Source organism: Pipra filicauda, unplaced genomic scaffold, assembly GCF_003945595.2.
Source record: "Pipra filicauda isolate LSUMZ 115617 unplaced genomic scaffold, ASM394559v2 scaffold84_size4826128_pilon, whole genome shotgun sequence".
In the NCBI taxonomy this organism is placed as follows: Eukaryota; Metazoa; Chordata; class Aves; order Passeriformes; family Pipridae; genus Pipra; species Pipra filicauda.
The window spans coordinates 3,458,569-3,485,954 of NW_024105031.1; the positions used below are offsets into that span (position 1 = coordinate 3,458,569).

Below are 27,386 nucleotides of genomic sequence, written 5' to 3' on the forward strand. Positions count from 1 at the left end.
GATTCATCCTGATGCTGGAGAGACTTATATTCATCATTCTGGTTTGACTTACATGTATGCTAGAACTAGGGCTGGCTGCTTGAGATGTACTCAGGCTGGATTTATCCTGGTGTATGGCTGTCCCCTCCATGGTGGCACAAGTTTCACTGCTCGCAGAAGATGTCATGGCCATGTTTAATTGGTGTTGTAGAGTGGAAGACATATGGATGACTTTATACTTAGTTCTGCTTTGAGCCTAAGCAAGCAGTGGTAACAGCATTGGCTAACCACATCTTTTGTTGTGTGTTCTACTGCTTGCATATTTCCCTTTCCAGAGAACAGTTATTACCATTCCTTTGAGCTCTACTAAATTTGTTCCTGTAAATAAGCAGCAAAAGAATTGTCAGTAAAGTGCATTGCCAGGCACGTCCACACAAGATGGTCCAAAGTGCTTTTATGAACAACCATGTTTTACCTTTCCAGGTTTCCATTTCACTGTGATGGGAGAGCCCAGGTAGCCCATGTTACCTGTGGAATCACCTCTCTAGACAGTTCCAACCAGACTGTCTGTCTCAATGTCTTGATAGCCAGGGAGGCAGCAGGCTGTGAGACTGCCTCATCACGTTTTTTCCATCCCTCTTTTGGAAGGGGTTAAAAGCAACCATGATGCAGTTTACTGAGTTGCTACAATGGTACAGATATTTTGCCTATTTTCAAATATGTGCTATGGTACAGCAGTGCTGGAAGTAGTTAAGCAAAGAGTTAATGCCAATTTAGAGCCTGGATTTGATGGCGGGGGAGGGGGCGGGGTGGGATCTCTTCTGTAATCTGGAATCTTAAGGCCCTTTTTCAGGAAAAGATCATTTCTTTCTAAAGCATTCCCTGACTATTGCCTTTGTTATCCAGGGCTGAAGCCTATGTGATTTCATTGATATTTCATAATGACCTGACTGACAGTGCTAGGAATTGGGCTTCTGCAGCCTGAGTACAGTAGAAACTGCACAATAGCTTCTTTTCATTAATGAAAGAAGAAATCTCTTGTGCTTATGACTGTCGTGTCTGTTTTTGGAATACCTCCAACCTATCTACATGCCCAAGCAAGGGTGCCAGATACATTTGTGCCTTGTGCTATTCTTAGAACTGCCTTGATAAGATTCTCTTCTTGATACTGTAAATGAAATAAATATCATTAGTTTCCAGCCTGCTCAATTTTCTTTAAAGTTGTTGGCTTCATCTCTTGTATGTGAAGTCTCTGTTCTTTACTTTTATATTTCCTAATGGGAATTTACTGTCACAGGGCATGATGCCAGTTATGCTGCTTTCAGGACTGGAGTTCTAGAAAATCAGTGGAGCCTGACACCATTCACTCACAGCCTTTGCCACCAAATTTGTCAGTATTCTGTTTTTAGCATTCATACTCAAAGAAAAATGTTAGTGTTAGGAAATGGTGAAGCTGGACACTTCAGGAATTTTAAAGACAGGGTTAGTGGCAAGCAGGATCACAGCAGTACCTTATGTCTGTTTCATTTGTCATTGCCTACTTTGGCACAGATCTCAATAGAACAGGCTGCTTTTGCTCTTGTGCTGTGGAGGGATTTGCCAGATCTGTGGGGTGCAGGAGAGGAGACAGGGAGGTTGGAGTTTGTGCTCCCTTTTGAAATCCTGTCATCCTCTGAGCTCCTGTTTCTAGAGATCTAGTGGTCAGTGAGGGTTTTTTTGGTGGTTAGTGTTGTCTTTCCCCCCTGTTCCCTTTTGTGCCTGAGCTGGTTTAAGGGTATGTTCTGATTTCTGTGGAACAAGTAGCAGTGGTTTGCTGTGCTGCAAACTGAGTGTCTGGCTCTGGTTGACCTACCTTTATTACTGATGTGTCTTGGCTATAAGTGGATAGCCCCGTTCCTCTTGGGTCCTGGAAGAGAGTTTTCTGATGTTTTTTTAAGAGGGGATGGTGAAATTACAAAGTGAGAGGTTTATGCTTAAAATTAATAATCTATTTTCTGGACCCTGTTTATAATCTGGACCCTGTTTTTTTTTTTAGAAGTTCATACCTATTATTAACAAATATGAACCAAATGACTGCCTTAATACATCAGTCCTATTGAGTGCCTACTTTTATACTTACTGGAGTAAATAATTCTAATGGGAAGGTGACATCTCATCAAGGCTTATTCAGCAATGTCAATAACCATGGCAAACAAATAAGAATCAGTAGTTTCATAAGACTTGTCAGCTGCTGGCAGGTTGGAATACATTTTTTCTGTTATTTAGATCTTCTGAGACAATTTATATAAATAAGGCTTGAACACTATGTACCTGAGTTATTGTGTGGAAACTGAATATAGTGTGAAAATATGGTCCATGCTTGCTTTTTTTTTTGGGTTAAGGGACGTAATGAAGCAATATAGAAGGTGACAGCTATATTCTGAGTTGTGTAGAGGTGTTTCCTGGGCTCTGATTACATAGTTACATAGCAAAACCACATTTTTTTCAGAATGCTCTAGATTCATCAAGTAGGAACAAACAATTTCTTCTTTCCCTTTTCTCAACTGCTACCACTGACAATAAAATCTTTGCAATGAATAGCAGCTTTGGAAATGCTGCTTTGAATGAGGTGCCAAGTAATAAGTGTTTGGTTGCAAGGATAGCCAGAATATGTTTTGCAGAGGAAAGGCATTCAGCACTTTTTTTAGCCTAACTATCACTTTTCAGAGTGCTATCATAATTTTTTCTTCTAGAAAATCAAAGAGTTGGTGTAAGCAAGCTTGTATAATGGAGTTATTCAGCCAGAGAATGCTATGCAAGTGTGGGTTTATGGAGTACTGAAGTCTCCTCCACACTGTCACAGTTTTTGATTTCTGCTGTGGAGATGAGAAGGTTGATGTCCTGGATGGCTCTGCAGAATGGCTCCAGCTGGCTGACCACCCTTGAGATGTGGGGGCCAAGGCTTGCACTGTACAGGGGTTGGTGTCTGCTTTGGCTGCAGACCTGTCACCTGACAGCTGCCCTGGTCATGTTTTCACATGTAATCTTTTGTGGCTGCTGCAGCTCCTCCTTTGCACATCCAGAAAATACAGTTATTCTCTGTTCACCCACATGGATTAAGTGCTTATCCAAACAGCACTGACCTGAAGCACTGAAATAAAATTGCACAGAATGTAAAAAATGAGATTTGTTTGCTGACAGCTCAAATGGAGAAGGGAGAGTTTTGGTAAGGAATGTCTGTTCTGGCATGTCTTGATTACACAATAAGGCAAAGGGTGAACTGTAAAAAGTGTTTTCATTAGTCAAATTTTAGCTCCTGGCCTCTGTATTAAGGATTTTCTCTAACAAATACAGTAAGTTTGTTCCTGACAGGATCTTATTGCCTAAGCCATAAATTAAAATTAAGCACACAGCAGAAAAGGGAACATGTCCCTATACTCTTTTTATTCCTTATAATGAAAGAGGAAAGAGTTTTCTGCTCCTTCTTTTTTTTTTTTTTTTTTTAATCATTACGTATATTTTCTATGAGAAATCATTCTCTTATTTCACATATAATTTGCCTGGTTTTATAGCAAGGTGACAGTTTGACTATTTGCATGCATTTCCTAATGAAGGTGGCAAGCTCATTTCTTGTGTCCCTCTTGCATAGTCATAGTGAAGGACTCTGAAAATGCCATTTCTGATCAAAGACGGTCTGCTATGCATTTTAATTGCATACTAGACTAACTATTACTGTAAAAATCATTGCTCAAACTGGAGAATGAAGATGCTCATGCTGTGTAATCCTTAAAGGGGGAAAGACAGGCTAGGAGAAAAACTATAGCTTCTCACTGCTAATCATTTTGGACTGATTTCTTTGGCTTTAGGTATTAACATAGACCCAGCAAGGGAAACAAGACTAACAAATTTTAGTCCACAAGTCCATTCTGATGATCCTGCTTACTTTAATATTTCTGATGAGATATTCTTCTGGAAAAATGTTGCAGATTACTTCCTGCATGGAAGATGTTACAACAGGAGTACTGGACACTAAGAGCTGTCTCATAAATACCTCAGACAACTTCACTTTCCTCACAAGAAAATTCTGTGGAGTTTGATCTTTGAAAAACTTGATGTGAACTCCGTAGTAAAATGTAAAGCCCATTCCGTTGGTTTGCACATGCCAATGATGTAATGATGGCTCAAGCTCTAATCCATGCTGTTTGGTAAAACAGTGCTTGATTTGAAGTCCTAGGGCAAGGGAAAAGTAAATGTATTTGAAAGATAACATATAATTCCTTCCTTGCAGTTTCATTGACTTCTCTGCAGCTTTCCTTTTTAGTTTTGACTTGTCAGAGTACATCCACAAACATCTGATTACAGTGGACCATTTAAAATAGCACAAACATGATCTTAAGCAACAACAATGCCTGTGTTTTATTTCTATGACTGTTTATCAAAGCATACCACTGAATCTTTTCAAGACTTTTCTTCTCCTCTCTTTCTGCAGTTGTCTCTGTCTTGGGGGCAGCTGCGGGGGAGGCAGCAAGGGAGAAGGGGAAGCCTCCTAATGTATTTTGTCCAGTTACCATTGTTAAACTATGTATTTAATTAAATACTGGAGATTGCGCTCAGGTGAAATGGTAGAATGGTTTGTTGTTGTTACTATGTACAAACATGATCTGTGTTTCATTAATGTAGCAGTAAAGTCTCCTCCTGCCTTCCAATGATTCTAGCACTTGGGTTCTGCTTGATTCTTTGCAACCTGCAAGCATCGAGACAGATGTATTTTTCCAGGCTTATGCAACATAAGGATGTAAAGGCTCAAACATGACACTTAAATGTTGTTTAAAAAAGTTCCTTGTTCATTCACAAAACGTGAACTTTTTAAATAACGTGTGTCCTGTCTGTACATCGAAGTCTTGTGTTATTTCAGTCACAACACTAGATAAAGTCCTTGCAATTGTTTGACCTCTTCTTTTCCTGCTGTCCCTGCAGTGCACATATATTGAGATTGAGCAGGTGCCGAAGACTCATGCTGTTGTGCTGAGCAGGCCCTCCTGGCTTTGGGGGGCAGAAATGGGAGCTAACGAGCACGGAGTCTGTGTAGCTAATGAAGCCGTTGTGACCAGAGAACCAGCTTCCGAATCCGAAGCCTTGCTTGGCATGGATCTTGTAAGGTGGGTGGCCCGTCAAGCTGTGACCAGCCTTTCAAACGCCAAAGGTTTAGACGATGATGGTACCAGGTAACAGCTTTGTGGTGTTGGCACGAGGAGATTTTAAAACAGTATAGGAGGAGACCTGTCTAGGCAGAGCTGCAGACACAGTTGAATTAACACTTAAAACACCTGCAATCTGAATTTAGCTACCAAGGATGTACCAGTCTATTGTGGGTTCACTCACTCTACCTTGTCTACGTACCCTACAGTCTAGCAGTGGCTATTCTGACAGGATAAGAGATTTGATTACATTGTTAGTAAGGAACTACTAACCAATTTGTAATATCAGATTGCTGGTGTGCCCTTCATTTTCTCCCACATTACAACAGCCTACTCTGACCTAAAAAGCTTATTCTGGGCTTATAGCCAACTGTAGGCATAAACAAACTACTATGCCTTACTTCAGCCCATGCATTCCAATGCAAACCATTGCCCTTATTTAAATGCTGGCAAACAAACTCCTGTGAGTTTGTTCATTGAAGGCTGTCTGCCCTAAAGGCTTGTTCTGCACTGTAAGGCTCAGCCTGCATGCTGATCTTGTAGTGAAGAGAATTTAAAGGAGACTTGGGTGGGGGAACAAAGCTGAAAATGAAAGAAGAGAGAGTATGGTGGGAACTTATTACAAAGAGAAAAGAAACAAATGGACTCAGTTTAGTTAAAGACGTGACTACAGCTGCATATTTAAGTGAATTAATGTTAGACCCACTGATCCTGCTGGAATTTGCCCTAGGGTACTTAATGAGCAGGGTGAAACAATTTCAGGTGACTTCTCGTTTTTCTTGACAACTAGTGAAAAATGGGAGAGGTTCTGGATGACTGGAAAAAGTTAAATGCTGTGGCTATACTTCACATGGTTTAAGAGTTGTTATAGCCCAGCTTAACCTTAGTTCCTGAAGGGGAAAAAACTCACTTAAATATCAAGGAGTTGATAAATGCACAGTAATAACTGGTAGTCAAGAAAAACCTTGTCATACCATTCTACTTTATTCCTGCAGTGAGTTAACAGATTTTATTGATAAAGGACAGGAAATACCTTGACTTTTAAGAGGACATTAAAAACTTAGAAGTTATTCTCATAAGCAAGCTGGGAATCATGAGTTAGAAGATTGTTGTTAGGTGTATAGCTGCTTGAAACTTCAACTGTAAATGTTCTGTAATGATGTCTCTGCAGAAATACGTGTGGTTCCAACTACCATAAATCAAGAGGAGTATGAGCCAGTTGTAGAGAATGCAGTGGAAATGGAAAACATTATCAGACATTTATAGAATCTGACCAATGAGAAAATAATGAGGGAATTTGTTATGTTTTACTTTGGTATTTTCTCTGAGGTCTATTACTGAAGGAATCTGTGGAGAAGCCGTACCTGGGCAGATTAGTGAATTTGATTGCATCAAGGGAGACTGAATAGACTTGAATACTCTTTTAAGGCAAGCTTTTGTCAAGGAAAGGGATATATTAGGTGGCTTTCCAAGCTCCACCTTTATTTTTTTCTCTTCTACTACCATGCTTTTGAAACTTTTGACAAACCATTAGTTTAAATGTAGAGTTCTGCTTATTTTTGTCGGTTATTTCAGTCTCAAATTACTGTTTAACATTCACATATATGTTATCCAGCAGCTCTAGATTTACCCACTAGCAAATCAGGAGATATCAAAATAAGGAGGCACTGGTAATAAACAATAAGTAATCATCACCTGTAGATATTACACTCCTGTAGATATTACCCTCCCTCTCTTTCTTCTTACCTGCAGAAGAAATTCTCTGTAGCTCAAATGCAGAGGGAGTGTCCTTCAGGCAAGGAGAAGTAGAGATGTGTTGCAGGCTACTGTCTGGTGCTTGTTTCCGCTAAAGTGACTCTTTTTCTTACCGTGAAGACTTGGCCAGTTGCATTAAGGTTATCTATTTCATGTCACCTCATCAAATAGAGAGCCATCAAGTACAAAATCAGTCTCAAGTAGGCTGCAGTGAAGCAGCTGGCACCAGTTCTGCTTCTTTTTACTCACCTGCAGAACAGACTAATTCTATTGCACTGGGTTTCTTGGAATAAAAATATACGGGCATTTGAAGCCTAATTAAGAAATGCACATATCTGCTGGACAGTTTTTTTTCTCACACCTATGTATATGTTGGACTTGTGCATCTCTGTCAGATCTTAGCTGAAGCATGAAGATTGACATTCTGTGTCTGCATAGGACTGGCTGCTTGCAAAAGAAACTAAAAGTTTCATACTCTGAAAGATGTTCTTTAGAGCACACATAAGAGTTGTCAACACAGGAATGTCATTCAGGTAGTAGAATCAAAGTTTGCTTGAATGCTCAGGCTCCCCTAAGAATTTGCTTCTACATTCTCTTGGAGGGATTATTCTTTTTCCATAGGAGAGAATTCCTGTCTCTCTGAACTCATCTGAAATTGCCACTTTTCAGTTGGATTTAAAATCCAGCCAACATGGGCAAAGGCTGTAGGTGAGTGTGGTGACAGAACATGGTGTTAAACAGGCCAGAGGTAGTACAGGGTAGTACAATTCTGAAGTCAGCACATTTTGTTGTTGAAATAGGAAATTGAAAATTAATCCTGTAACCTTATAGACAAAGGATTTTTTTCAATAAGGATCACAATGGACATGAGTAAAGATGTGCTTCACAAGGGTTTTAGCTTGTTTACCAACTGGCTGCTGGCTTAGTGACTGAAAACTCTGTGTTACCTAGTATCCTGCTGTATCTGAAGATTAAGACTGATTTTTACAGAGTTGTAGCTTGATAGAGTATCACAGAGTGTCAGAACACTTGAATGATTCTTAAGAAATTAATAAAGTTTGTATGATTGACTTCAGGGTTAGAAATTGGTCCTATTCCATGCAGGCTGATCCCCATCCCAGTTAATCTAAATGGAGAACGTGAACCTAGTCACAACTGACAGAAAAAAATGAGAGAAAACATGTTTCAGCACAAATTCCTAAGGAACCTTTATTTTCTAGGGATTTAATCAAAAGCTGGTCTTTGAAAGCTGTACCACTATTTCTGCATTGGTTAGCTTATGAGGGTATTCTTCAGATATTCTTCCTAGTGTGGCTGTAGTTTTGGGCTTTTTTTAAGGCACAGTTGCCTCTATAAAGCATCTGTTTACTTAAGGAAATACATTCATATGAAGAATTTGTATTTTGCTTGTGCTTATACAGTTAGAATAGGACAGGATTATCATACAAAAGGTATATATGAAGAAACCTGTAAAATACATCCTTATTTTTGCATTTTTGTCTTAATTTTAATCCCTATGTGTTTGTATTATTTATTTGTTCTTTTCATCACAGGTGCAATAACTTTTTCAGAGCCACACAGAGATGCCAATCTTGGCAGGGAGTCAAGAATGCTCTTTAAAATGGTATTAATTTGTTTACCAATTTCTTTCCTTAGAGACATCAAAACTGAATTTAGTAAAATGTCATCAAGTATGTTAGCTACTTAATTTGGAAAGCCTGCATATATAATTAATAGGTGAAGTTGAAAAGCTTAAGATAATGTTGTTTTGACAATGTGATAGCATATTGTAGGTACTGAGGCAGTGGCTTGTACTAAGTCACTGAAATTTTATTCATGACTAATTCAAGCTCTCATCTGGGGGTGAAATTACTTCAAACTTTGCTTCCAGCTCACCTTAAAAGGCACTCTGAAATGTGTTAGTGGGAGGGTTATGCTGCAGTTGCCCAGGACACTGATGCTGAGATAACTGGCAAGACTTACAGTTTTGTGAAGATGAGTTGTGTGGTTGTTGTGTAGGATGTGGTTCTTTGTTTTCTTGGTTTTTTTGCTTTCTTGGTTTTTTTGCTATCCTTTGTGACTGACAGATAGGAGCAGCCAAACAAAAGCAGAGCCTAGACCTTTGTTAAATAGAAATAAATGTAGCATTGGAGCCATTTATAAAAAAAAAAAAATCTAAGAGAAACTTCTTTATCCTGAATCTCTGCTGGGTTTTGACAGAGAAAGCTAGACTATAACCATCTCAAATGGAAATTTCAGGGAGACATTATTAAAAGTTAAAGTGTGATGTTATGTCTCTTGGCAGGTTTTGATCTGATTATAACCTATTGGTTTTGGTCATTAACTGGAAAGGAGAGAGCAGGTTATCACTGAATCTAGTGACTATATATATGATCACCAAGGTAGTTTTCAGTCCATTCATGTAACTGTGGCTGTGACAGCTCCTGGAATTGTTCTTAGGAAATAAGACATGCTTTTGGACTGGCTCTTAAATTATATCTGTGGTATGTGTGAAGACTGGCATATCAGCATTGGTCTGAAAAAGCAATTGCACCAGTGATAAAGGAATAACATAAATGCATGGGGACTAAAAATGAAGTCAACAACACAAACCAAGTTTCAGCTAACGAGAAACAAGGCGACAAAAGTTGTCACTGTAAGTTAGGCCTTAAAATTCTAATTGACTCTTGGTTCTTCTTTGTCACTAAGTGATAAATACATGCTGCTGAGAGAAATGAAAACACTGCTTTTAGTAATTCAACCTAAAACAAGGCTAATGGTAGCCACTATTTAACAAAGCAGACCTAGTGCAGAGATCAGTTTGAAAAGTGCTGAGATCAACAAATCTGTATTCAAGTTATTGGGACCTCATTTGTGTACTATAGTTTTTAGGAAAGAAACAGAGTAATGTTTTCCTCTCGTCATTTCCAGGGAAATGGAAAGAGCTAGCACAGTACTTACGTTTAAAAAGGTGAATTTTTTGGAATTATCCATCAGTCAAGATTACTTTGTCCATAGAGTTATTAGTGAAAGACAAACTCAGAGGAAAATATTAAGGTAACATAACCAACAGAGAAATTTTGGGCTGATCTAGGTAACTCTCCAAAAAATGGAGGTATGGATATGCTGTTCTTTGAAATACTACATTTCCTCATTACCATTACTGCATTTTGGAAGTAGTGGAATTGTTTGCAGGTTTGATTTGGACATTTTTCTGGTTACTGCTTTTATTGTTGACTCAGTTAGGGCTGTAAATTATCTTAAGGGATTATATAATCCCATTTATTCAAGGCAGGATACAGTCATTCCCTATGGGTTTGTAAAACCTATTATCATACCTCAATTTCGTTTTCCTTAAAGTGCCCTTACTTTGCTCAAACTTCCTTTTAAAATTGTTCTTTTAGACATATGGTAACTTTTACTTCAGACAAAAGGTGTATCTGGTATTTAAATGGTGTTTTGAGGAAGCCTCTACAGGAACACTGGAGTATGACTGTGCACAAATACTTCTGTCTACAGTATGCAGTATGCATAAAAGCTTAACATCTAGTTTCCATGGGCAATTTAATGCTGGAGTATTGGGAAAGAAAGGTTGTAAAGGGGTTGTAATACTCCTTCCCTTTTTTGGTCTCTGGTAATATTAATTTACTGGTAATAGTAATTTAGAATTTCCTACTTTTCTACAGAAAAGTAAACTTGATATAGTTGTTACTTTAAAAAGACGTTTGGAAATTGTCCTTCAAATTTTTCTGCCTGAGGTGGGGATAAATAGGGCATTGCATGTTTACAGTGCAGATAAGACCACTGGTTAGTAAACACTAAAAGCCAGCTATGATAGACTTGGGAATAAAGAACCACTGTAGAAAATATAGACTAGAAATAAATAACTCAGTATTTTATCCTTTAATTCTAGTAACTCGTTAAAGCCAGAATTCTTACACCAGGCATACTTGATGCTTTGGTATTTTAAAACAGGATCAGTGCTGATGTTTAGAAGTAATAATGAGACCTTGCTGTTACATTTCTCTCAGAATATCTGTTTTACCCTTTTCTTATAGACTTGGCCTAGAAAGAGGTGCAACAGCTAAAGAAGCATTGGATGTAATAGTTGCTCTGTTGGAAGAGCATGGACAAGGTGGAAATTATTATGAAGATGGGAGTTCATGCCATACTTTCCAAAGTGCATTTTTGATTGTGGACAGAAATGAAGCCTGGATACTGGAGACTTCTGGGAAGTACTGGGCAGCAGAAAAAATCACAGGTCAGTTTATCACTCCCATCAAACCTCTCTTACTATAAATAGGTGTAAAGAGTTGTCTTGGAAGGATTCGTCTTAAATTCACTGATTTTAAATCAGTGAATAATGAATGCAAGTGTTTGATTAAATTGCCAATTTGAATCTTCTTTATTTGTACTACTCTTGATTTTTTAGTATGTTGATTTGCATTAGCTGATGTAACTTAGCATTTTCTGTGAAGCTGGAGATTGTTGTCTTTATACATAAACTATGTATAAATCATCATGCTTAAATTTTTATATTTGATAGGTATATTTTCCCAGATTTATTTACTGTTTGAAACCTGTTAAGTATCTTTTTGAGGAGTTTATGCCCAAATTATTACTTACAAATCTAAAATATTATGAAGGAAGGATAAACATCGATTGTTTTCAGAAAAGGGCTTGTGTTAGGTGGCAAATTGAATGCACTGATACAGGTTGCTTTACTGCAATAGATATAGTCCCCTCATATCCCCATTTCTTAACTGATAATGCAAAACAATACTTTGCTGCTCTTTAAGCTTGTAAATGGTTTCTTTTTTTGTATGTGTGAAGCCAGAACTGCCAAACTAACTTCTAGATTTCACTGGCTTAGTGGTTGAACTTATCTGAAACTTTTCCACCAAATATGGGCTGCCTGAAGGTAATGTGATTGTCTAAGGCCTATATTTAATTTATTCCCAGTTGCTGGTTTTAATTTTGATGGGATTTTTATTTTCATAAGAGTAGAGCTTTTTAAAATTTACTCACTTTTGAATGAGTTAAGAATTCAGATACTTTAAGAGGACTCTTGTCATCCATGATTTGAGCTGTAACAGATCCATTCAATTCTCTCTTCATTTCCCCTTCACTGGAAGGTAGAAGGTAGCAGATATGGAGAGGAGCAAAGAAGTAACACCAGACTGTACAATGTTGTGTGATGGCCTGTTGTCAGTTCATGTCATCAAATATGAATCAGCTTACCTTAGCAGAGAGTGTTTTCCCAAGCAAAGCTTGCATTTTAAGGATATCTACAAGACGGAGGAAGTCTTCTGGCCTGAACAGATACCAAACATAGAGGAGGGAAGACTGATAATGCTGTCTTGATAAAATCCCAGTTCTGGAACACAGCTGGCTCCTGAGGTTCCTGTGATTATGCAGGACAGCCTGCTGCCTTCTCTTGACCTACCTGACCAATATTTGAAGAACAGTGGGTTTTACTTAGCAGTTTTATCTGCATCAGCAATACATAACCTTCACGTCCTTCTTCCTAGCTTATAAACTGTTGCCTTCATCTGCTGCTTGCAGCTTTTTGAAATGATACTGCAGCCTCTGTTCTGCTTTTTACGAGCACATTTCTCTTCAGGAGGTCCCTGTGAGCCACAGATAAGTAGTTTCCATCTCCTGCAGCCTGCCGAGGTTGCCAGGAGGAAAAGCTGCTGGCTATGTAAGAACTCTATATTTTGTACTTTGTTCAGGGAGTTCTTTTTTGCAACCATAAATGTGCCTCTTAAGCTTTCCAATGAATGCACAAGTGCTATTAAAATGGGGAAAATGTGTCATTCCCCAGTGTGAAGGCATTTTTTTCCCTGATTGTCCTCAGATGGTACTGCTGCAGTACTGTAAAGCTTATAGTAAGTATTTATCAAGCAACTCTTTGACATTAATTTAAGAATAAACACTTCAAAATCCTCTCTATTACTGTTCTTTAGTCTGAGTGAAAAAATTTATTTGATTGATAAATTTTCTTTTTTTTGAGGGGATCAAACCCATGAAATACTATTTTACATGAGTTATTAAATATTTTAAAGAGCTCTTAAATAGCGGCTTGTCTAGCTGGATACAAACACAAATATTCTTATCAGTCAAGCCAAGAAAATTCCTTGAAAAGTATGCTGTTTGAAAGTGTGCATCAGAACAAGCTGCCAGTGACCCTATTATAAGTCAGAACTGAATGACAGGGACTTTTCTGCAGACTGATGCACATAGCTTCCTGAAGTTATTACCCATTATTTAAATTGCATGCATGAGGCATTACAAAAGCAAGCTTACTTTTATGGAAGGCATTTTATTAGAAACTTTCACAACTACTGGTTTTGTTTCTGTTTAAGAAAAGGTTTGTGCCAAATTCCAGAATCTGTTTTTACTTTACAGATTTACTTTATCAGCTCTTTCTCTGGCTTCCAATGCATTTTCTTTATTCTCTCTGAGGAGTACCTGCAGCAACCACTGTTACTCATGCTGTGGATGTATGGATATTAGCACTGCAGTGTTTTTGAGAAAAGGAAGTTAAAAAAACCTTTAATGTTCTTTAAAGGCTACTTCTACTTCCTTTTTACTTCATGCCATTTTAAAATTCAATATAAAAAAATTTTAATTTACGATAAAACTGTTTTTCTACTGGGAAGCTTGAAGCAAGTTGGTAAGCATTTTCCAAATTCTCAGTTTTGAAGGGCAAGGCAGGTTCAGTAAATGCAGCTCTGCTGAAATATATTTTGAAATCAAGTCAGACCTTAAGCCTTGTTGTGGCTGTGGAATACACCCTTGGAAAAAAGGTTAGGCAGGTGCCTTTGGCATTTAGATATCATTATTACTTCATGGTCAGAACATGTGAGGTACGGATTGTGAAACTGGCATTCTAACTAAATCCTACTATTAGTAACAAGGCACTGTCAGTGTCTCAGTAGGGAACAGAGAATTGAGCTCTGCAACCTGCAGTGACTGGTAGTTCTGTGTATGTGTAGTTGTGTAGTTATGCAGTCATGCCAAACGTACATCCTGACCAATGGTTTAATTTGCTTCATAATTGAAAAGACATTTTCCCTCCAGCTTCTCACAGAAAAACTGCATTAATGCTCCTTTTTAATATGTGGCCTTTCTACAGAGGGGGTGAAATGCATTTGCAATCAGCTTTCATTAACTACAAAAATTGATGCTGAGCATCCTGAACTAAGGAATTATGTGAAAAGTCAAGGCTGGTGGAATGAAGACTCAGACTTCAATTTTTCTGAAGTGTTCTCTCTTGATGATGACCATATAGCTTGTTGTTCTGGCAGGGAGAGCCTAGAAAAGCAAGGTGGTAAGTGTTGAACCATCTTTCTGTGTGGACAGTGGGATTTTTAGTCACTATTGCCTCCTTTTCAGGAATTCTGTCCAGAACTGCATGTGACTGAGAATACCTCTACATGTAAACCATGTAGAAGAGAAATTCAGAACTGAAGGTTGTCCCTAAACTTGCCACGATTTAGGATGAAGTCCCCCTCAAGGTTTCAAAACAGCATTGCAATTATAGAATATCTTTCTTCACTGTTGTTCTGGTGTGCATGGTGTGCTGCTGCATTTGTGCTTTGCTCTAATTATAGTGGCCTACCTAATACTAAAATTATGGTATTAAAAAAATGGTTTTACATATGAAAGACTGAGCTCAGTGGAACCTACATTTTGGGAGGTTAGCTTAGCCTTTTGGGAAAGGATTCAGATCATAGTTTAAGGAAGAGCAATGCTAGTCAGTTGCAAACTGAAGTCCCTTTTTCATTCTTGAGCTGAACAAAGTTACTAGGACTGACAGTGTGCCAATTCCCTGCAATCAAAGGAAGGGTTTATTTCCAGACCCAGATTTATTACTGACCTCAGTTCACTGCAGCTGGCCAGAATACCTCTGAAATAACCACCCTGCTGCAGTGCATGGCTGACATATATCTGTTCTTTCATGTGTGAAAAATAGCACAAATTATCATTTTCTAAAAAACCCTTTACTACAGATGTGAATTTACTAGATTGTTGGCATCTTTGCATGTTGGCAAACATCAAGAAGAGCGCAGAGGTGAGATATTTATTGTAATGCAGAATTCCTGCTAAGGCTGTAGAATTACAGGTAGCATGTTTTGTGTCTAAGGCAGACACAGTAACTCTGAAGGACTATAGGTAAAAGATATTACTAAACCTGAATTATAGCATTAAAACCCTTTAGGGTTCCTACAGGCAGATGGCTATGGCTGCAGATCTTGCAGGCTGCTGATTCATTCCATGTCTTCTAGTGCATTGAGGCACCTGTGCATCTGAGTCAGTGCAGGGTTTGAGGAGTTACTGGGGAGGAAGCCCTACCTGCCAAAGGGGTAATAGAATGAGAACAGGGGATTCTTGTAGATAGTGGTTTGGAGAAAAATCTCGGTTGTCTAGGTCTGCTGCTGTAACATTCTGTGAATGCAGGATGATATTTCAAAATTTTGAGTGAGAAATAGTGTAAATAGATGAGAAGTGGGAGATCAGGGTGCTCCCATTCTGCCCGGGCTTGGGTAGAGGAAAATGGGTGTTTTATGTAAGTAGTCTGTTCATAGTTACTGCTAAAGCAGTATTTTGGACATGATGGCCTGCTTCCTGAAAAAATACCTTTTTAAATGACATTTCTCCCTACCTAGCAATTGTAATGCCTAATGTTCTCTTCTTACTGTTGTCTTTTACTAGCTAGGCAAGCCCGTTCTGCATGTACACTGTTTAAGTAGAAACTGTTAACTGGGATTTTTGACAAGCCCATGTCAAGCATCAGTGGCCATAGGAGGCCAAAGCCCATTCAGGCTGAAATCCTTACCTGGGGTCCAAGCCATTGAACACTCAGGAATTTTTTCCCCCCCTCATATAGGTGACGTTTCTGCACAAGCTATGATTGATGTCCTGCGTGACAAGGACAGTGGTGTCTGTGTGGACTCTGAATCTTTCCTTACTACAGCTAGCATAGTGTCTGTTCTGCCTCAGGACCCTAGTTTTCCCTGTATTCATTACTTCACTGGCACGCCAGACCCTTCAAGGTAAGCCACAGCATTTGGGTCCCTGGGGTGCAGAGCAGATGATGGGTTGAAAGATAATAAACAAATGCTGCTACCTAAATGGGAACATGTTTCAAGAGCATGTTCTAACCAGAAATGCAGTCAATAGTTATTGGTGTGCAATCTGACAGTCCTGCGTTACTGAACTGCATCTTGCTGCAATTCTAAATGGATACCACTGGCTTGAATGACTGGATCTAGAACTTTGTCTGAATTCAGAACTTCTAGGGTAAATGCAGTTTAGGGAGGACCCAGGAATTACATACTATTTCAGTGTAGTTGCTTTCCAGTAGGAAGGTTGTTAAAATGATGAGATTGTGGATCATTTTAGTCACTTCTCTTGAGAGGTGGGTGCAAGACTGAAACAAAGTGTCTTAACCAGGAAAGAGGGGTTGTGTATTCTAGGTAGCCTCTTATGACATCAAAATGTTAACACAGCAAAACATCTGTAAGTTCCTGGTATCCCAAGCATTTTTATTGGAGGGACAATTCCCAGATGGTTTACATAGTGTCCTCTCTAGCTGAAAGCAGTAGAGGAGACAAGGGAACTCATGGGTCAGATCATCAAAGAAATAATTATTTATCTTGTGCTTTAAACAGTATTCACCTGGGATTCACAGAAATTAAACTAAAGTCATCCATGCCAAAGGGACTTTTCACTCACTTTGCATTGTGCAACTCAAACACTGAGGATTAAGCGTGAAGTTTGAGCTTGCTTACCGAAACTTTTCTTTGACTTGATGTAAATCCTTTGTGATAAAAAGGAACAAGGCTTCAAATTGTTTTGGTGGGATTTCTGTCTCTTTAAATGTGGAGATCCTAGCTTAAAAGTCTTGTTTAGACTCCTTTCTTGCTCTTTTTTACACTCTAAATGAATTAAAAAAGCATTATTTTAAATGCAGCTAGTGAGTCACATAAACTCTTAGTCAGCAAGGCTTTGTGACAGTGATGGAAGGGTAAGCAGCAGTGAACCTGCTGACTGTAGGCAGGCAGTGGTTATTAATCTTGTGTTGCAGAAGTCTTGCACTTCTGGCAGGTTCTTCACTGCAGAATGCAGGGTATTTTTTGTTCTATGTCTAAAGGGAAGGAAGGCAGTTTCTCCAGGCACTTGCCAACATCTACTCTTAGCTTCTCAGGAATTAAGATCCTGTATGGGTGGGGCTTTGTTGTCTGTCCCTCTCTATATATGGAGTTTAGGTCCAAACTCAGTGTTGAAGTTGTTTGAGAAGCGTCATAATATTGGTCTCCATGTCTCTCTCCACCTCTTGAAATAAAATTCCAAAGTGCTGCCAAATCCTCTGAGCAAGATATGTAATCTTCCCCGCTCCACACAAGTGTGTATTTGTGATTTTAATAAAAATTAAATCTGGAATGAGAAGGAGAGATGGCAATATGAACAGATAACTGATGTGAGGCTGAATGTTGAGATTTTTTTTAAAAAAGTTGGAGAGGAAAAGCAGTGCTACTCTTCTAAAGAAGTGGCAGAACTGGCATGGAGGACACTAGGGAAGCCCATAGGTAAAAAAAAGTGGTAAGGTTTTACAATAATTGGCAAACCTAGTTCTTTTAAAGCACATAGATATATTTTGCTTGTCACCAGTACCAACTCTCTAACCTCGTCCATGCCTAGTGTAGATTAATTATCTATGCTGTTCTGTATGTGTTGTTTTAAAATAGCCTGGTAAGTATTTCAATAACATATGTGAAATCTCTCTTATTACTGCAAGCAGTAATTCTCATTTCTTTCAGGTCCATATTTAAACCCTTTATTTTTGTTGATGATGTAAAATTAGTACCAAAAGTACAGTCTCCTTCTTTTGGCAATGATGATCCTGCTAAAAAGATACCTCGATTCCAGGAGAAACCTGATCGTAGGCATGAATTGTACAAGGCACATGAATGGGCCCGATCTCTCCTGGAGAATGATCAGGTAAGAGCTGTGGGACCCGGACTTAAAGAATTGAAGTAAATGTAGATTCTTAACTCCATAATTTAAATCTAAGTCACTCACTAAAAAACATTCTCTGAATATTCTTATAATCCCTGCAAGTTTAACTTGAACAATGACACCCTCTGAAGGACAAACTATTCTGCATAGTTTTTTTTGTTATCCAGTGAGTGTTGTTCTGCTCCATTATTTTTACAAAATGAAAAGTCAAACTGACAAGCTGATTAGCTTGTTCAATCCCCACTGTGCGTATAGTCTTTTTAGTGATTAGGACACTGGATGCTAGTGCAACATGGTATCAAAATTAGGATGATGGCAGAAGTGTTGTAATATAAATTATATGCTGGATTAAGAACTACATAGTTTAGAAAGATGTTTTTCTTGAAGGAATAATTTGTACATGACAGTTTTGCAAGTCTTGCAGTTTTGCACATTTTGCAATTTAATGCATTTCTGTAATTTTTAAGAATTAACTGAAAATGCCATGTGAGAAGAAACAACACATTCCAATGTCATGCAATAAGTACCTGAGGGCTGAAAACGTTCCATTCTAAAGCCTAGAGTGTTGAAGATCTCTTACAGAAATAGATTTTGGAATAAATAAAGGCAGGAAGGGGATTGTTCTGTATAGCTTTTCCAGTTGGTTGAGATACCACTTTTGATGTCATTGGGCAGGTAGTTCAATAACTTCTTTGACATTTGGAATTACAACTACAGCAGTAAACTGGATAAGTGGTTATGAGAAAGTGAAACAGAGGGAGATATCACCAGGACATGCCAGTCATGCTTTTGTTGGTATCTCAGGCAATTTGTGGAAGACCCTCATATAGTTGTGTTAAACTTCCACAGAGGACTTGCTTTCTGCAATTTTCCTCTGTATGTGTTTGCATGGCTCAGTCTTGCTAAGATAATAACAGCATTCATACTTATCCATGATTGATTAAGGAAACTATGATTACCTTTGCTAGTACAAACTTTATTTAAATGCGTTTTTGGCGAGATGCCATTTTTAATCTCTTGGAATGGTGTAATTTAAAATCTATGGCCTCTGTGGTAACACTGACTCAATGTGCAGCTGACTCTCGTAAGAATGCAGGGTACTTTTTTGTTCTATATCTAAAGGGAAAGAAGGCAGTTTCCCCAGTCACTTGCCAACATCTACTCTCAGCTTCTCAGGAGTTAAGATCCTGTACGGGTGAGGCTTTGTTGTCTGGGGCAAGATGCTGATTTAGGGAAGACCTAGAAGAGGCATCTTAGCATCTTGTGAACTTATTAAAGTCCCCATAGCATGACACCAGTAGTTGTGGTAGAGAAGGAAATGTAGTTTTAGTCAGGCTTCATGCTAAAAAAGCTGCCTACGTGAGAGTCTAAACCTTAGCTGAGGTGCTCTGCTCTTTCTGGACAAAGTGCTGGTATAAATCTTGGAAAGCTCAGAACTATCACTCATTTAGAATTACTTTTTTTTCCTGGAATTCAATTTTGACAGCTGCAAGCAAAACAAACAGCACTTCTCCATTAAAAAAAGAGAAAAAGGTAGAGTTTAAATAATATCTGGATAAAACAAAATGATACCTCTTCCAGGAGTGAATTTTCTTGAAACATGAATTTTCTAGAAACATGGAGAGCAGTACATCAGAATGGTACACAAAGCCTTCCCCAGGATGTGGAGTCTTGGTACTGTTACATGACACATCATTTCAGATCTATTCATCATGGTGCAGGTGTTGATTTCAGGGATACACATATAAATACCACCATCTGTACAATTCCTAAGGCTTCTAGACTTCTCATATAGTTCTGTTTGTGGGCTTACAGGCTTAAGAATTTGCTTTACCTCTTTGTCATATGTACAAGCATTGTACCATTTTCCTCTATCCATCTTTCACCATCTTCCTCCTTTGCTTTCAACTTAGCAACTCCTTCTTTGTTATTTTTCTTAATGCACAAAGTGTTCAGTACTGTTCCTTTTAGTCTTTGGGCATCCAAAAAACCAATAATAGAAATAGTTTGTACTTAAAAGGGCTTTCTAATATTTAAAAATATTTGAAACTATCTCTGTAACAGAAGAGAGCAATAAAATGCTTTAATGAGCCTGTTTGCTGGTTAATTGAGTTTGGTTGTTTCATGCCTTTAGGATAAAGGTCAGAAACTGATGAGGATTATGTTAGACCTTGAAAAACAAGGTTTAGAAGCAATGGAAGATATCCTTTCTCGTACAGAGATTCTGGATCCTGCTGAAGTAGTGGATCTTTTCTATGACTGTGTTGACACAGAACTAAAGTTCTTCAAATAAAGTAAGCAAACACTTTAATTCTTTAGATACTGAGTTTTTGGTACCAGTGAAATATTGGATCCGATTCTGCATCTCCTCCTCTTTTGCGTTAAGCTAAGGGTGTTCAGAATCGGGTCCAAAGCCACCTTTCTACCTGCTCAAATGATCTCTAAAGTCCCTTTTCCCTATGCTGCATTGCAGACAACTGTTTTTTCAATTTCACTCTTGCTTGGAATGGATTTTCAACGAATTTTATCTCATTTCAGCTGTGGTGGCTATTGTTAGCCTTTTCACTGGAAGACTGCAATGTTCTTCAAGCCTTGAAAGAAAGTCTTCACACTTGTGAATTTGCAGGAAAAAACATTTCTAGAGGAAAAAATGTTACTTGCTAGCTGTATCCGGTTAACAAATTGCTTTCCTTTGTCCAATCTTGTGGTGTTTCTGTGTATGTATATAGTGAAAGGAGAAAGTCACTGACTGGTCCAATTACTGTGTGCATGCTGGCTAATTTAGTACAGAATGTTTAAACGTGTATGTTGGGCAACCAATTAAAGCAAAGATTAACTTCATCAGGCTAACTTCCATATTGTTTTTGAAAGCAATCTGGTTTTCCCTCCTTTGCTCAGGACTTGCAGCAAAGCTGACTTGCATTTTTCTCTTCTTGCTAATTCATACAGAGAATGGTGGAGTTCAAATCCCGGTTTTGCAGGCAGGCAGGAGGGTAAGTCCTGGTTCTCGACCTTGTGCTGGCCTCAAATGGGCATATCTGATTACAGCAATTCAGCACCTGACATAATGCCTGCACAAATGATCAGAACCAAGTCTCCCAGGTTAAGTTTTGCCTTCGCTTAGCTTAGGGCACCTGGCTGCTGTGCTAGTACCAAGTACTGAAATGCAGAGCCAGCCTGGATGCCAAGACGTCTACACATAATCTGTTGGCTCCTAAGATGCAATTAATGAGGTGTTGAATTTATATGCAAGCTACAAATTTGGAATTTTTTGAAGGAATGCTGGATGGACATTGATCAATACCTGGCTGTTCTCCATCTTTCTCCCTTTGTACTGCTGAACAGTTCCTAGTCATCTCTGTGGTGAGATACATGGCTGATGAATCCACTCAGTACCAGTGAGTTACTGGTGGGTGTGGCAGTCCAACTGGTTAGGCTTAGAAATGGCTGTGTTATGCTTCCTTACATTAAGTGCAGTTCTGCAGCATGCTTCCCTTCCCCGACAGTCCTACAGGCAGACCTGCTTTTCATGTATTTTCTTCTTGTGGAAGTGAAATAGGGCAAGCACTTTGAGAATTAAACCAGTAAACACTGCTTCCTGTGTCTGATGAAGATGTTTGGGTTTTTGTTTAAACAGGAGGTTCAGACAAGTCCATGTCTTTAATAAGTGGAAGTTAGCACGTGGAATTAAAATCCTTCACTGTTCAGGAAAGTGGATGCTGAAGAACCATGGACTTCTGTATTGAGGAAGCAAAAGCTCCTTAGAAGGCAGCAACACCTCAACTTGAAACTGTAAGAGTTGTGCATCAGGGAAATAGTCATTGCCATATTGGTGCACTGCATTCTCAGGATTTTCTAAATGAAATTGTTCTATTCAGACTCATTACTTTGATATTGCCTTATATGACAACTGGCAATTGGACAAGAAGACATTGGGCCTTTTTGCTTACAGAAAACAAGCATGAAGATATTTTTTCTTAAGTCCTACCTACTAATCTCTCTTTCACAATACACTCCTCCCATGCTCTCTTTTACAGGACCAACTCCTGTGCCTAGGTATTCTGAAAGTGGAGACAAGGGAAGGAGAAAATTCACAAGTAAACCCTGAAACTTAGCTGCTCTCTACCATAGCCAGGATAGGGACTGACTACAAGGAGCACACTTCATTTCAGAGGGTATTGTGCTGGATGAAACCCTCTGAAAGAGAAGTGTGCTTTTGCCAGCTGCCTGTAAGTAAAGTGAATGGATTTCCCATGGAATCACTTCTGGAATGAGAGGGTACTTTGAATAAAAATACTCCTAATCAGAGTACACTTAACACACACCATGGTGAATTTTAAAGCTGCTTCTGCTTCTGTAAGTTGTTGCATCCAGCTGTTGGTGGATATTGTGAACAAGGAGAGAACAGGGATAAAATGACTGCCCCAGTCAGAGGGTCACTTCACACAGCTATTTTGCACAACTTGGATTTCTGACGTTTGAGAGTTGGGAGGGAGGCAAGATGAAAGGTGTTCCTGCTAAAAACATAATATATCTTATTTGCCTGTTTTTTTAAGACAGAAGAAACTGACATTTGCACTTACGTTGTTGTGGGAGTTTATGTCCTTGGAAGTGCTTATATGACAGAACTAATAAATTGTTTTGAGCACAGAGATCCAGGTAGTAATTTTCTAATACTGTGTTGCTTTTGCTTCAGTAGTGTAGAGCTTTTTAAAAAACATATACTGTGTTACAGCAACATAGTTGGGTGCAATCATTAGAAACCAGAGCAACCCCATGGTCTTAACAATTTCAGTGGTCTTGAGCACAGCTGTGGCTCAATAGGACTTGTGGGACAATTGCTGTAGGGTGACAGTCAGTTGTGATTCTTTGTATCTCCAGGTAACAGCAACTCCAGAAGCTTCAATGGATCTTGAATGATACAAATATGGAAATACCATTTCACCAATGCTTGCAAATATGCACAGGATTTCTAATTTAATCCCTGAAAGATGTTGCTTGCTTCTAAAATGCCTGAAGCATAACAAAAATGAATTTTTTTCTTCTTCAAATAACTTCTGGCAGATAGTCTAGCATTAAATAGTTTTAAAATCCCTATGAAGTTACTCATTACAGAGCAGTACACAAGTTTCAGAACAAGTGAGAACCAACAAAACATCACCTTTAATAGTACTATAACAAAATAGTCTTTAAAGCACTATTAAACTTTTCCAGTTGTTTGAGAAGCAATGTATATGCAGACCCCTGCTTATTACTGTATTCATGCATATTTATCAAGTAACTACAATAATGACAGTGAGAGTATTGGTCAAAGCATCACCAATTTTTTTTTCTTTTCCCATGATATACAGCAAGGTATCATAATAGGCTAGAAAAAGACTAATGCTGCTTTCTTATAGTCCTACAGGTGAAGTGCTTTTTACTCTTAACACCATCTCACACTATGTGTGGAAATAAAGTTACAGCACAACTGAGCTGCTACAAAAGAAAAGCAGAGATATATAAAGCTGCAGTTACTTGTCTTTTCCAAATAGTTTTGTTCAAAGGCAACACCATAGGGAAAGATCACCTGTGATCTATAACATTATTACAGCTGTAACTGAGGGGAATTGGTGGCAATTATATAAATTATTGCCGTAACTGTAAATAGCCTTGCTGTTGGCACCAGACTCACCCTGGAACAGCAGTGTCCTTTCTCAAGTTGGTGAGTCATGGAATCATTTAGGTTGGAAAAAAAATTTGAGATCATCGAGTTCAACTGTTAACTCAGCACTACCAAGTCCACCACTAAACCATGTCCCCAAGTGCATCTTTTAAATACCTCTACACATCTTTTAAATACCTCCCCATATTTAAGTGGTGACTCCACCACTTCCTTGGGAAGCCTGTTCCAATGCCTGACCACCCTTTGAAGTTTTTCCTAATATCTAATCTAAACCTTCCTTGGCACAGCTTGAGGCCATTTCCTCTTGTCCTGTGGCTTGTTACTTGAGAGATGTGACTGACCCCCAACATCACTACAGCCTCCTTTCAGATTATAGCAATAAGGTCTTCCCTGAGCCTCAAGTCAGGATGCTCTTGGCCTTCTTGGGCACCTGGACTGCTGGCTCATGTTCAGCCAGTTCTCCATGAGCACCCCCTGGTCCTTCTGTGCCAGGCAGCTTTCCAGCCACTCTGCTCCAAGCCTGTAGCACTGCAGGGGTTATTGTGACCCAGGTGTAGGAACTCAGAAAAGCTGTAAAAGGGGGAATCAGAGTGTTTGAGGTTGAAAGGGATGGCTGGAGTTCATCTAGTCCAGCCTCCTTGTTCTAGCAGGTCAGCTAGCGCCAGTTGCCCAGGACCAAGTGCAGATAGTTTTTGAGTATCTTTAGGAGTGAGGCTCTACAATGTCACTGGGCAACCTGTGCCAGTGCTCAGTCACCTTCACAATTAAAAAATGTTTCCTGATGTTCAGCCAGAGCTACCTCTGTTGCAGCTGGTGCCCATTGCCTCTGGTCCTGTCACTGGGCATCACTGAAAAGAGACTGGCTCCATCTTTATACCATCCCTTCAGGTATTTATACACATTGAAGAGGTCCCCCCTGAGCCTTCTCTTTTCTAGGCTGAACAGCCCCAGTTTTCTGAGCCTTTCCTCATAGGAGAGATGCTCCAGTCCTTTCATCACCTTTGTAGGACTCTCACTAGTATGGCCATGTCTCCCTTGCACTGGGGAGCCCAGAAGCTGGACACAACACTCCAGGTGTGGCCTCACCAGTGCTGAGTAGAGGGGAAGGATCACCTCCCTCAATCTGGCACCACTCCTCCTAATGCAGGGAAATGCACAGGAGTAAGTGTAATCCTTGTGAGAAATAGACATCTTAGGACCAGATCTGAACATCTGTGATCCAAGGACCTTACCCCTAGCTGAATATTAAAAGCAGAACTTCAGTTTTGTCTGCTGCTAGGTTGTTACTTTTCCCGACCAACTTTCTCCAAGACAACCACTTTGGGGACTGCTTCTTCCATGTGGTGTGTTTTGGACAATGAATCCTCATTGCAGGTGAACAACAGTAGTTCTAGTTGCCTGTTTAAAATGTGGGGTTTGGACCTCTCATCCAATGGCCTCGTAATTGCTGAGTAAAGGCAAACTCTCACAGATATGTGACAGTAAATATCCACTTTGCCAGCAGGAAAAGACAGGACATGTGCCCTTACATACATACATTGTGGTATATGTATTCACACACACCTTTTTTTTTTGCTTACAATATAGCAACTTTCTTTTCCTCTACTTTGGAGAAGTTCTGTCATCTTTGTCAAATCCATGACCACCCTACCCAGGCTGGTCTTCTTCAGATACTATCCTATAAGGATCTGTAATCAGTAGGAGACAGGCTCAACAGCAGCCACAGCTCCTTGTCATCTCCTCTTCATGCTTGATGAGAGAAGGATTGTGGACCTGTCCCTTCATGAAAGTGGCATCCTGCTGCAATCTGAGGATAGGCAGAATAGAAGCGAAGGAACATAAAAACAGACTAAAGGTAGTACAGTAGTTTGACAGTTCATTGAAAAAATGTCTGAATAATAACTGGAGAATCTCCAAAATACTTAAAAATTATGATGAAAGGGGAAAAAAGAAATACAGGCATGTAATGCAAAACATTCTGAGATAACATTGTCAGCATTATAAGAATGAGAATTGTTTCAACACTACAAATAACTTAAATTTTGTGCTGCTTTGCTTAAAAAATATCCACCTATTTACAATAATTTAAAAGCCTGTACTAACATTCCTGTAGTATGTAGGCAGCTAAAAAGGTATCATTTACACCATTTTTCCAGTTCATAGAAATGTTTACATTGCAGTACTTGTGACTCAAATACAATCACTATCACTGCAATGGGGACCACTTCTATTTTATATATTATCTCGATGTTCTTTTTTAATACTCTTCCAGAGAGCATCAGCAGACTCTTCTCATCTCACATGTGTTCTTAATGGAGGATTTTTAGAAGGATCTGTAAATAGATAGGACAGATTTAATAAGAGGAGATATTTTTTTTTTTTATAGGTATTTTGGATGCAGTTATACATCAGGGATGCTGCATTTATCTGCTACCTCTCATGTGATATATATATATAGATATATAGATATATAGATATATATATACAGACAGACACAAACATATTGCTCATGTTCTGTAGCCCTTCAGTAACAAGTCTTTGATCAGATCAGATCATACATCAGACAATTCAGACTGACTGAGGCTGTCAAGTCATGCAAAATACCTTAGCACGGAAACAAACAAACAGGTTAATTAAAAGTTGGAGATAAATAGTTGATCTAATAATACAGAATATGGGTTTTATAAAAAGCAGAATATGGGCATGAGATCTTTTGGCACCTTCAACTACCCACTGTCAAAGCTGGATAGGTGAACTTCTGCTCTTACAACAGTGACCTGGTGCTATGTTTCTAAGTTACAGGGGGAGAAGTAAAAAGCAAGGTTCAGCCATTTATCACTTTCCTGACAAGGTTCAGGTACTAAGTCCCTTTGTTACTACCATGCATAGGATTTAAATCAAAACACACGATGGAAGAAATGGACCGAGTCACTTTCTTTTTGTGATTTCACAAGTTAATGAACAAAAAACCCAACTCAGTAGATGGCCAAGTCTGTTTTACGGCATCACTGTTTTTAACATCAAAGGCTTTGCAAATTCAGCAGTCTAAAAAATAGAGGCTGCCTGTCCAGCCACATTTTATTTTTAGCCGCTAAGTCTTTAAAGTAATTAATTAAGTGCTTTTCATTATATCTTTGGTCTCTGTTGCCACTGTGACAAATCCCATTTCTCTCTGTGCCTACGCTAGCAGCCCAGTTACCTTAATGCTAGTTCTGTTCTTTATTTTCCCTCCCCATTTTTAATCCTCTTGATAATTATCAGATCTTTTCATGTTTACACACTTACCTCTAGCTATCTTGCTGGGATATATTTTCTGAAATGGCTTGAATTCATCAGGTGGGGGAAAATCTTCCACAGAATGGAAAGTAAATTTAGATTCAAAGTCATCTGGGAAGTTTCAGGGAAGTAAACATTAGTTGCTGTTAGAGAGAAACTTTAAAAAAAAACCAACCAAAACCCTACAGTGTTGCTGCAAGTAATTTCAATTAAAAATGCTGACTTGTTTTCTCCTGGAACTGATAGTGGTTCATTCCATACAAACCATCTTGATGAGTACTTCTGTGAGCCATCCAAATTTTCTGCCTTTATTGAAATTACTGCCTGCTACTAAGACTGAAGTGAAGCTTCTTCTTCTTCCAGTTTTGTGCATTGATGGTATTGTGGCAATAGAGGTATTCCTTGGTGGGTTTTAAGCCACTTAGCTATAAACAAGAATGAATGGCCAATTCATTAGACCACAAAAATAATTCTTACTGGTCTTTGTTCTGTAGGTCCATGACCCG

General features: G+C 38.9%; 2 protein-coding genes across 11 annotated transcripts in view; one reads left to right on the forward strand and one right to left on the reverse strand.

Annotated features, from left to right (window-relative positions):
- The window catches only part of SCRN1 (secernin 1), a 38,898-nt gene extending 16,305 nt beyond the window's left edge, over positions 1-22,593 (forward strand). For 2 of the 3 annotated variants that reach the window (XM_027723780.2, XM_027723781.2), the window contains exons 3-9: positions 4,936-5,117; positions 10,970-11,172; positions 14,053-14,247; positions 15,808-15,973; positions 17,741-17,921; positions 20,074-20,233; positions 20,478-22,593. In XM_027723780.2, coding sequence (XP_027579581.1) covers positions 4,936-5,117; positions 10,970-11,172; positions 14,053-14,247; positions 15,808-15,973; positions 17,741-17,921; positions 20,074-20,232 — 1,086 coding nt within the window. In that variant the 3' untranslated portion in view covers position 20,233; positions 20,478-22,593. The remainder of the gene's footprint in view (positions 1-4,935; positions 5,118-10,969; positions 11,173-14,052; positions 14,248-15,807; positions 15,974-17,740; positions 17,922-20,073; positions 20,234-20,477) is intronic. The other variant, XR_005567007.1, reaches the window with a different exon arrangement.
- A 1,855-nt stretch (positions 22,594-24,448) lies between these two features.
- Positions 24,449-27,386, reverse strand: part of WIPF3 (WAS/WASL interacting protein family member 3) — a 36,446-nt gene continuing 33,508 nt past the window's right edge. For all 8 annotated transcript variants that reach the window (XM_027723801.2, XM_027723806.2, XM_039390627.1 and 5 more), the window contains 2 exons: positions 26,890-26,991; positions 24,449-25,937 (listed from right to left, as the gene is read on the reverse strand). In XM_027723801.2, the coding sequence (XP_027579602.2) occupies positions 25,897-25,937; positions 26,890-26,991 (143 nt within the window). In that variant the 3' untranslated portion in view covers positions 24,449-25,896. The remainder of the gene's footprint in view (positions 25,938-26,889; positions 26,992-27,386) is intronic.